Source organism: Diachasma alloeum, unplaced genomic scaffold (assembly GCF_001412515.2).
Source record: "Diachasma alloeum isolate Michigan unplaced genomic scaffold, Dall2.0 Dall_scaffold_00340, whole genome shotgun sequence".
Classification (NCBI taxonomy): domain Eukaryota; kingdom Metazoa; phylum Arthropoda; class Insecta; order Hymenoptera; family Braconidae; genus Diachasma; species Diachasma alloeum.
In genome coordinates, this window is record NW_021680479.1 from 304177 (window position 1) to 314438 (window position 10262).

Below are 10262 nucleotides of genomic sequence, written 5' to 3' on the forward strand. Positions count from 1 at the left end.
ATCCATCCGACGAAATTTCAAACCTGCAACCGGAACTAGACATCGAGAAAATAAATGTGGAAAATCCTCTATTTCGCGTGACGAACCTCGAGAAAGCATGGGATCAAATGGGTACGGCGGGTTGAAATATCTCTCTTATTCACCCCGGTACCCCATTGTTTTTTGTCGCCATCACATTGAACACATCATTCCCCATATCTTCAAATTTTTTCAAATTTTTCTTGAGTTCCTAGGGGGTTGAAACGTTCAATTTAATCAAAACTCCATAAGAGGCCGTGTATAAGACTGATTTTGTTTATTTAATTTCTCGATATCCATAAGTTCTAAAATTTTAAAATTGTCACCGATGTTCACCATCTGTCTAATACTATTAATTAAAAAAATTATAACTTTGTTGGTGAATGTCAATTTTCCAGGTCATCGCCAAATTCACTTGGCACCCTTAAGTGTAATATAAGGGTCAGGCACTAAGTGTCAGAATATAAGGGTCAAAAGGTGTAGGTTAAAAAATGAGGGTCAGAATATTAGGGTCTAAATATAAGTCATATATTATGCTTGATCACCTTTTTTTAGCCCTTATATGACCCTCATTCCCTGACACCCACTTTTTTGACTTTTATATTCTGACCCTCTTTTTTTAACCCTAACATTCTGACCCTCATTCCTTCACCTTTACATTCAGGCCCTCAGTTTTTCACTCAAATATTCCGACCCTCACTTTTTAACCTCCACTTTTTGACCCTTATACCCTCACCCTTAGTGTCTACCCCTTATATTACACTTGAGAGCACTGGTTAAAACCCGAGCTGATACGAAATAATCATCCTCGAATTGAAACACCCATCCCCCATTCGAGTATAAAATCTACTTGAATCAACAATATTATATACTCGAATGAAGAATTCAACACGAAGAACCCAATAATCTAGAATTTTCAAGCTGAACAAGAAATTCCAAGCATATTTTCATTTGAAATTGAATTCAACCTCGCATCAACGAGAATTCAGACGCCACTGTGACTGAAATATCAAGTCTCGGTATCACCTAGCCCGTCATTACCTCACAATCGCTAATTGAGATTGTTATTCCAGACAAGAGAGGCCGCGATAACATGGAAAAGTGGCGGACTAGAGGAAGGTGTCCCCTGAAGGCGGACGTGGACTTTCCAAAGAACCACAACAGGAATGCGCGGCCCGCGTCCCCCGAGCGAAAGAAGGGGCGAAAGTGGTCGTTCGGAAATTTCTTACGAAGAAAATCGAAGGATTCCCGAATAACCGACACCTCGACGCAAACTCCTCCGTCAGTCGCCACCGCGATCCCCTGCCCGCAGGAGACCCAAAAGAATTCGGTAATCGCGTTGAGCAGTGGTTCTCAAGACTCAGCGGATGTCCGTGAAGTCGCGCGTCCGCCGAGTCCCCCGACACCAGAGCCCCCGGGTAAAAACGGTAGAAAGAACCGCTTGAAGCTCCGGATCCAGGCGAAACGCGAAAAATACAAATCCGCGAGCAGCTCCGACGAGGAGTTCCCCTCGAACCTGTCCCTCCTCCGCATCCACAGCGAGGACAGCCTCCACAGCTCGAAATACGACTCCCTCAATCAAAAGCGGACCCGCGGCGCGCGAACGGAGCGCTACATGAAGCGAATTCTGACAAACGACCAGAATCCGCTGAAAAATCAGCTGAAATACCCCTCAGACATCCTCCGGCCGTCCGGCTCCCCCGTCGTCCCCCACGCGCCCCAAAAATCCCAGTCCTGCACGAACAGCCACTCCCCATTCGGCAGTGACAGCTACCTCCCGCCTTACCCGCGAATCATCGATACCATGTGCCATGATTACAAATACGAATCATCGAATAACGTGACGCCACCTGCGCCGCCCCCGAGGGCCTTCAAACTAAGACTGTACCCCACAACGATGCGGTACTCCCTCCAGCACTCGGACATGGAGAATACCCGCGACGTCAACAGCAATTCTCTCGACCGAAATGAAAACCCCGCCGTAAACCCGCGAAATCGATCTGCGTCACCCGGACAAGACGTCTGGTCCCGGCGGATCGAGGAGCCGATAGTTCCGGAGCTCCAGCCCCGCCATGTTCTCTCGAAAAACGCGCGCAACATGGCGGACGAGCGGAGGCGCCACTCGAAGAATCTCGAGGAGGCGCTCGAGGAATTGGAGACGATCTACAACAGTCTCCGCTTGAGCGACGAGGACCTCCTCGACAGGGCGGAACAGCGGAGTATGGAGGAGTACCGAGACAAGCTGGCGACGACAGCGGTTGACGGATCAATAATTTCGGACACCTCGTCGTCCACGGAGATAACGCGGGAAATGGCGTGGCGCGACGCCGGTGACGCGGACTCCCGCCTAAAAGACGACATGGCGTACAGGCGGATGCACCAGACCGAGAGGCCGTCCTCGGTCGACAACTTCGGCTCGATGTCGCGGATGAGTTATCTGGCGAGTTCGCCGTGTCTGTCTTGGCGGGAGACGGAGACACCGCGAAGTCGGCGGGGGACGCCAGACCTGACGCGCGACGACGTCGTCTTCCGGAGCATAAGTCACTCGAACAATACCCTGAGGATAGCGGACCCCCAGCCGCCATTCGGCATTCCGCTGGGGCCGGTGACGGGGGCCGCCGAGAGTGACTACCTCCACGTGGTGCCCCAGAGGGACCCCCACAGGTCCCTCTACATCCCGAAGAGGGAGCCAGACGTAGTGACGGACGATCTGGCGTTCAGGAGTCTGAGGAAAGACGGCGGGCGGAGGTCCCAGTCGCCGGGGGGGACGAACTTTCTGCCGAAGACGGCGTTTGCACCGGAGGACGAGGGGAAGAGGGCGGTCAGGTCGCTGTCAGCTGACATGTACGGGATTATTAACAAGGACAGCAAGCAGAGCTGTTGGTACAAGAAGTACGTGAAGCTGAATCGTCCGCTGAGGGTCTCGGGGATTCTGGAGGCCGGGGCGAGGCACGATGTGGACATCAACGGGAATAAACCAAAGACGAATTGCGAGGGGAAGGTGCAGGTGCACATCCCCCGGGGGTCGGAGAAAGCGAGCAATGGGGGGTTTGAGGAGCCGGGGATTTGTGAGGGGAGCAAGGGTGACGAGGAGGCGTCGGAGTACAGGGAGTTGTGTCGAGAGCTGGAGAATCTGATCAAGAAGACGTCGGAGAAGGTGAAAATGGGGGATAGGGGCACCCCCAGAAGCTCGCTCACAGAGTTTGTGGAGTGGGAGAAGCTTCTGAGCGAGAGCAGAGCGTCGAAGGTCGATGGGGGAGGGTCGGGGGGATCGCCAGAACATGAGGGTCTGGGGGCTGACGTACCCGAAGTCATCGGGGAAATGATCGATGACGACGCGGGTAAAGAGACTGATTTACCAACGTGTGAGGAAGTGCCTCACGTTTCTGTGAGTGAAGCGGCTCATTGTGAGCCGGGAGTGGGTAGTGTCGACCAGAAGTCGAGAGATGGCAGCTCTGAGGGCGGAGCGATGCATGAGAAACCCGAAAATACCGAGAATTCGAATGCAGGGGAAATCAGTGGTGATAAAATTCAAGTAGCTTCCAAAGATAATAGATTGAACAGTGAGGGGATCGATCTAGCATCGATGATTGAAGGTAATAAATGCAATGTCGAGTTGAACGGGCATTTACTGAAATCAATAATGAATGTTTGCTTCGTTACTAACTGCTTGACAGCGTACACCATCGCCTTATGGTCCCTGTGTCTAACACTGCTAATAGCAATTATAGTTGCACTGTGAAATAAGACTGTTTGTATTATCAATTCATCATTGTTGTTTCCTCTTTTATCAGCAGACGATGAAGGGAGGATGAGAATATAGAGATAGATGAGCTCATGCGTTTTGCCTGTGCAGTGTATTTTTTTATTGTTTTTATTGTACTATTTATTTGTGAGATTATTCATTGTTATTGAATTGTAAATGTCATGTCACAGGTCGGGATACGGCTCTATGATGGGTGGCGTTGTTGAGCGACGCACGGTATCAACGTTCAATTTATTTTTAACCATTTTAGTTCTTGTTGAGAATTCAATTACGACGGACTGTTGGTATCTATTGTCATTGTTTAAAAGGTTTTTAATAAATATTTCAATGCCATGTTTACTTACCTCTTTAGTACGAATTAATCCCAGTTACCTGAAATTTTTGGGGTGAGGGAGGGGATTTAACAATATTATGCGGCTTTTCTCTGATAATTGTAGATTCAATTTTTTACGATTGAATTGTGAAATTCATTTTTTACTATTACATTGAATGCTTCAGCCAGAATGGAGCGTCCTCATGTGGGCATGAGCGTATATAAACTGTTTTATATATGTAATTCGATAATCGATGTCAAAAGACGATCGAATGAATTTTGAATGTCGATGACAACCTTCGCCCAATAAATTTTTACATAATCATTTTTAAAAACTTTTTTAATATTTATTTCAAAGCCATGTTTACTTACCTCTTTAATACGAATTACTCCCAGTTATCTGAAATTTCGGGGATTTAACAATACTATGCGTCGTCTCTCTGATAATTATAAACTCGTTCCTGACCATTGAAATATTCATCGATTCGAATTTATTCACCGAGATTTAAAAAATCATATATATGTGGAAATGGCAGATAATGGAGTGAAATCCCAGACTCAAATCTTTGTATTTCGGAGATGAAAATAAAAGTCCAAAAGTCACTTTAAATAAACGGAAGAATAAGAAAACAATTTGTCCCATGACAGTGAGGGTTGTTTTTATTACATGGACTGACTGTTGACGTCATAAAAACTCTTTTTTATGTACAGCGATAAATATATCGTTATTTGGTCTAGATATATAATATATATTGATGTCCACATAAAAAGGTCCCACTCTGTCGATCTAATCCCTCTCCATTCACTTCAGATCGTGAAATTCATTTTTACGATTAAATGGAATACCTCAGCCAGAATGGATCGTCCTCATGTGGACATGAACGTATATAAACTGTATTTACATATGTAATTTGACAATCGATGTCAAAAGACGATCGAATGAATTTTGAATATCGCTGATGACCTTCGCCCAATAAATTTTTACAAGTGAATTTTTCACGCGGGACAACTCAGTCCATATGAAATCGACTGGCTCGACTGGTACATGAGCTTTATGTCACGAGTCGCACCGTCTCCTCAGACATCAGAGAGAGAGAGAGAGAGAGAGAGAGAGAGAGAGAGAGAGAGAGAGAGAGAGAGATAAAAGTCCATTGACGAGTCGAATAATTCTCTAAATTGTCGAATGACGTCAAAAATCCATCAGCCCAGTTACAATTTATCGTTTTCAAATTCAATATTACCCCCCGTCCGATACGTACAAATATCACTTCAACTACTTCAACTAATTGTACCTAGTTAATTACAATAATATTTATGTTCATATTTGTATTTATAGTATTTATATTCATTTATGTACCATTTTCACCAGTTGTTGGATCTCTGTTGCTCTTTTGATTCGACACCTTAGCTTACAATAATGTTTACTAGAGAATGATGATGTTATTTATAATGGAAATTCGATGAATCATCTTACGGTTTATTGCGCTTATAGATATTGCCATGGTATGGACAAATAAACGACAGTAATTGTCAATTTTTTTTTCCTTTTTTTTCATTAATTAAAACATTGATAATACATTTTGTTCATTTTCAATTAATTAATAGTATAAAAACGTGTTTCATTTCCTCATTATCAATTGATAAACATACAATATAACTTGAATTATCTAAGTACATTAAAAGTATTTTATTTAAATGTTATCTCTGCCAATTATCAGTTTTAAATTCAATAATGCAGAAATTTGTTTTGCTTTTCATGTGATTTTTTTTTATTCTCAGTTAGATCTCTATTTTAAATATTTATTTAATCATTAAGTATACCGTATAGTCCAGTTTTTGTATCGGAAGTGAAAGTGGGTATCGATGAAAAAATAATAAATGTAACATCTGTTTATCTGAGGTTGAGATTGGAAGGACATTGTTTTATTTTGTTCATTAAAATTTTTTGTCTTCTCATTTTATTGTACGTTTAATATACTGTTTTGTTCGGTGTAAAAATATAAAACATTCTGTTATTATTTCAATATACTGTCATCGCTCTATTTGGATATTACGGTATATCTTTGATCACTTCTATTTCAATTATTTTTATTTTGTATTTGTTATTTAGTTTTTTTCATTCCGGCCACCCGGTGTATCAGGGCTGGTGGAAACATTGTCCTGCAAATGAAACTATTGTTTAATTGTCTGCATTAATTACCTATTAACCATTTATTCAGTTTTTTGTTTTTCATAGGAGAGAGAATTCGCAAATGTGGACGATGCAGAGGCGTGCAGTTTTTCTTGATCTTTATTCCTTATTTGTTGCTTTATTTTCATCGGGAAATGATACGTCCTGTTTATTTCATGAGTGACACAGGACAGACACTAGAGCCACACGTGAGTCCAGACGAAATTCACAATACATCGAGGAAAAAATTGAAGACAAATGAGGGTTTAAAATGAAAAATTGGGTTTCAGCGATTGCTATTTGCGGTTTTATTTGAATTTACGCACATCAGCCGCGAACAGGTGAAACGGTCATAGACTCAACCATTTTTAATCATCAAATTTGGCAATTAAATTGCGTGAGAAAAATTTTGCGCGGAATTATTATTTTTTCAACAATTGTTGGTTATAAATAAATAATTGTGATTGATTTCAGGGAAAATTCTGAATATCAATAAATTCGTTACGAGTCCGAACAAATGATTTTAAAAATAACAAATTGATTGTTCATAAATTATTTATATAAAATGTTTGTAATTTTAAAATTTTGCAATTTTAAAATTATTTCATAAATTTTCCTCCAAAAGTAAAATTTTTAATTTTTTCAGATTTTCAAAATGTTTTCCAAATCGAGATTTCAATTCAATCTCCGGAAATTTAGAGTCAAATAGGGCTCAAATGAAAGCACTGATGTTCGACTACAAAAGTAGAAAAGCATTTATTCATCAGCCAAAGACTTTCAAAATTCACATTGAGTTTTCGAGAAATATCTCCGAATCTAGGGGAGATAGCGAAATTTTCGTTATTACCTTTTTTGGAGCCCTCAGTTCGCTCTACAAAAAAGGTCATAATGAAATTTTCGCTATCTCCATTAGATTTCGAGATATCATTGAAAACTGGCGAACAGTCAAAACCTACTTAAACCGTTTTACCGCTTCGCTACTAAAATATTTCTTCGATTTAAATAAATTCCCGTCCTCATTAATATTTGCATCTAAATACCATTTAGATACTGAATAAAACTCATTCATTAACAGCTAATAACCATTAACGATCGAACGAATACTTTTTTTCAATAATTTTTTCAATTCGTAATTTTTCGCCTCAATTGCTCTTTCAATTTTTTCTTTCATAAATTAAAAAAAACGTCAACCATATCGAAGAGTGAACGATGCAGAAGGTAAGTACAATGCTCCTCATCACCCTTTTACAAAAAATGAAAATAAAACTAAAAAATAACAGATGAACTCAGTGAAATGATGAAATTTCACCGAAAGTTTCTGCTTTATGCATTGAGTATCTAAGCATTACATTCCTCTTTCTCATTCTGCCTCGCACGTTCCTTCACCACTTGGTGAGACGCTTCGAGAGAGCCATGGGACGCAAAACGGTCAGACTCCGATTCGAAGGTCGCACTAAACATTGGCGTAGATTCATTTCGTCTGGGCGTCGGATGCACCAAAAACCGGAGCAAAGAGAGCTGTTTAAATTTTTAAAAAACCCTCCGACAAATGCAGTTATTTCCCCCGGACAGTTGAATAATTGAATGTAGACTAGAACCAATAGAACAAGAGGAGAAAATAGTTTCCCCCGATCGGACGAATTGAATCGGGCGAGAGTAGTCCAACGATAAAGAAAAACAAAGTTCCGAAGGAGGAAGTGTACCTGGACACCTAAAAAGAAAAGCTCCCCACACCCTCGGCCGCCTTGAACCCTGGGAGTGGAGTAGTAGGCCAAGTGGAAGGAACTTCCGTGGAATCTTTTATTTCTTTCAGAGTCGACGACTAAACTCCCCCTCCTCTCTCACCCCCGTCTTATTTTTCTTATTTATTCATTTTGCTTTTATATTTCATTTTCTCCGGTGCATTTCTCCGTGCGGCAGTCCGTGGAAAATAAAATTGAGGAGTAAAAAAAAATATGCAGAAGGGAGAAAAAAAATCCACTGGGTACAATCCGAGTGCACGAACGAGGGGTTCGCTTGGTTTATAACCCGACTCAACTCTCCAGCCCAGCGTCTTGGATATTCGTTTTGTGATTTTTATTTTCTCCATTTGCTTCTCTCTCTCTCTCTCTCTCCTCTCCACCCGATCTCGCGCGTTTCTGCTGCATGCAGACACAACTCGACGGGAGAAAATCGGTTCTCAACCACCTGACTTCATCCAGCTGCAAGTATTCGTCGTGATAATTATCAAGGTTGATAAAAAAAAATTGCCCCAGGCCGGGGCCTGAATGACGTTCCCAGGGGCCGCGGTGAATCATGGAAAAAATGATTAAATTAACGAAAAATCGGTGACTCCGATCGGAATAGAGCGAATTCATGCGCCCACGCATCTGCGGTCGCGCGATAAATCGTTTTATTCGGGTGTTCAGCTGCAGCTGATGGGGGAATTGAGAGACTCTGTACGAAACCGAGACATGCCGGCTCAAGGCCACGCGGACCCACTCCCCCGCCAACCGCAAGAGCCTGAATCAAGGGCGTTCTCCCTACCCCCGCGCAGCGGCCGCGAGTCCCGTCTCGGTGCCCCCACTCTTCGCGAAAAAAAAATGCGCAGAGACGGGCCCCGCGTGGGACCCCGAGAATATCATTCTATCCAGGACTGTGCAGTTTTAAAAATCTCCATATCGTAGATTAAAATCCCCCCCCCCCTCGGACTTTCATTTCCGTCATTTATCGATTCTGGTATTCATTCCGCTCGCCAATTGGACTAAATCACTCAGTTCATTCGCTGAAGAAGATAAAGATGGGGACGCTCAACCGCTAAACCACATTCCTCATGCTCATTCGATCATGAATAACCGTCAAATTATGCGTGCACACAATTTTTTTTCCCCCGCTCTATTTTTAATTTCGCCGATGCGATCCGCAGATGGTGTTTCAGCTGGAAGCGATAATTTTTTTTCCAGAACTTGAATCGTCGATAGCTCGGGATTGAATGAGGCGATTTGGATGAATCGAGTGTCATTTTGAAGCCTAGAAAATTGCCTTGGAGATGAGAAAAATTTTTGAATGTCTTTTTTTTCAGTTCTAATGTCAGGCGATTTTGAAAGATCGACTATTAACTGTTGGTCGAAATGTGCATTGTGCGAATCAATTTGGGGAAATCGCCAGAGGTGGGGTTTGAACCCACGACCCTTAGGTTTCCAGTCTGAGGCTTTACATCCGTGGCTGTCCACTCGGTATACCATCTTTTTTTTAATGGTGACTATTTACCGATCGAATGAAGCTATTTGGACGAGTCAGGACTCATTTTGGAGTCTAAAAAACCGTCAAAAAGAGAAAAAAAATCTCAAATTCTACTCAGCCGATCTCGAGTTACTTGGGATTGAACGAGGCGATTTGGATGAATCGGGTCTCATTTTCAAGTCTAGAAAATTGCCTTGGAAATAGACGAAATGAAAGACAAAATTTTCTTTTTCATTTCAAATTTTGCAGCGGATTTCTAAATATCGACTATTAAAAACGTCTCACTATGCGTCTTTATTTATCACTTTTTTCATCTCTTATATTGGTCGAAATGTGCATTATACGAATTAATTTGGGGAAAAGCGAAAAAGTCTGAGCCTTTACATCCACGACTATCCACTCGGATACCTTTTTTTTAATGATGACTATTTACCGATCGAATGAAGCTATTTGGACGAGTCAGGACTCATTTTGGAGTCTAAAAAAACCGTCAAAAAGAGAAATAAATCTCAAATTCTACTCAGCCGATCTCGAGTTACGAACGCTTGATAATTTTCTTTCAGAACTTGAATCGTCGATAACTTGCGATTGAACGAGGCGATTTGGATGAATCGGGTTTCATTTTCAAGTCTAGAAAATTGCCTTGGAAATAGAAGAAATGAAAGACAAAATTTTCTTTTTCATTTCAAATTTTGCAGCGGATTTCTAAATATCGACTATTAAAAACGTCTCACTACGCGTCTTTATTTATCACTTTTTTCATCTCTTATATT

General features: G+C 41.9%; 1 protein-coding gene across 5 annotated transcripts in view; it reads left to right on the forward strand.

Annotated features, from left to right (window-relative positions):
- Positions 1 to 4123, forward strand: part of LOC107040730 — an 8745-nt gene extending 4622 nt beyond the window's left edge. For 4 of the 5 annotated variants that reach the window (XM_015260939.1, XM_015260941.1, XM_015260942.1 and 1 more), the window contains exon 3: positions 1092 to 4123. In XM_015260939.1, the coding sequence (XP_015116425.1) occupies positions 1112 to 3760 (2649 nt within the window). In that variant the 5' untranslated portion in view covers positions 1092 to 1111 and the 3' untranslated portion in view covers positions 3761 to 4123. The remainder of the gene's footprint in view (positions 1 to 1091) is intronic. The other variant, XM_015260943.1, reaches the window with a different exon arrangement.
- The last annotated feature ends 6139 nt before the right edge of the window (positions 4124 to 10262 follow it).